Here is a 1,111-nt window from a genome sequence, read left to right as displayed (position 1 = left end):
GTTTATTTATCTCTTATATATAACATCTTTTACATCATTTTAATATTTAATTGTGTGAAAAAGGTGAAACAATGATATATATACAAAATAATAAATAACCCTAAATAAAATAAAAACTTAAAAAAATAAAAGAAATGAGTGAAGAAAATATAACATCAAAAGAAATTAATGAAAGAAAAATAGAAGAGAAATCAGATAAAGAAGAAAAGAAAATTAGAAAACAAAGATATAAAAAAGAAGAAGAAATTATTGGAAATCCATTAGAAGAATATTTTGAGAAAGTATCTAAAAATGTTGCACCATATAATCCAATAGGAAGAGCAGAAGAAGAAATTGAAGAAGGATTTTCACAAAAAAGTATAATTTATATTAATAAATTATTTGCTGATGCAGCACAAGAAAGAAATTATGGAAAAGTTATTTATTTATATAAAAAATTAATTGAAAGTGGTATTAAAGAAGATCTTCATACAATTACTAATATTATTAATTCAGCTGCTAGAGTTGGTGATGGAATTTTAGTAGATAAAACATGGATAAGAATGAAACAATTAGGATTAAAAGCAAATGAAGTCACAAGAACTGTTTCAGTTAAAGGATATTTTGCAGCTGGTTTAGTTGAAAAAGCAATGTATACTTATTATTGTATGGATAATAGAAATAATATTAGAAGTATTAATGCAGCAATTAGAGGATTATTAAGATTAGGAAATTCAAAACAAATTCATACATTTACAAAACATCCTATTAATGCAGAAGATATGACTACAAAAGAATATCTTACTGGATTATATTCAATAGAACAAGAAATTTCATTAATTAGAAAAATTATGGAAAGTATTAATAATGAAGAAGAAATGTCACCTACTTCTTTAATTAATTTAGCTACATTAAATTGTCTTATTGGAGATGTAGAAACAGGAGATTTATTATTAAAAGAATTTGAAGATATTTCTAAAAGAGAAACAGATGCTAGAAAATCAATTCGTTTATTTAAAAAACATCAAATTGCTCAATTAAGAAATAGAAGAAAACATATTAGAACATTTATATTAAATACTCAAACTATTTTAAAAGAACAACGAAAGAAATATTCATTTAATAAATCAAA

At 22.4% G+C, this 1,111-nt stretch overlaps 1 protein-coding gene across 1 annotated transcript, besides 3 other annotated features; it reads left to right on the top strand.

Moving 5' to 3' along the window:
• Positions 1–102: 102 nt before the first annotated feature.
• Positions 103–246: a microsatellite.
• Positions 135–1,111, top strand: EDI_105390 (uncharacterized protein; the record flags this gene model as incomplete). The annotated part of the gene is made up of 1 exon (XM_001738562.1): positions 135–1,111. A coding segment is annotated over one exon (977 nt), but the record flags the coding sequence as incomplete, so codon positions are not given.
• Positions 359–383: a sequence feature (AT_rich).
• Positions 418–443: a sequence feature (AT_rich).

The sequence above is a fragment of the Entamoeba dispar genome, genomic scaffold (assembly GCF_000209125.1).
Source record: "Entamoeba dispar SAW760 scf_1105229461481 genomic scaffold, whole genome shotgun sequence".
In the NCBI taxonomy this organism is placed as follows: Eukaryota; Evosea; order Mastigamoebida; family Endamoebidae; genus Entamoeba; species Entamoeba dispar.
The sequence above is the reverse complement of the archived record's forward strand: the minus strand, read 5'-3'. Positions and strand labels throughout refer to the sequence as shown.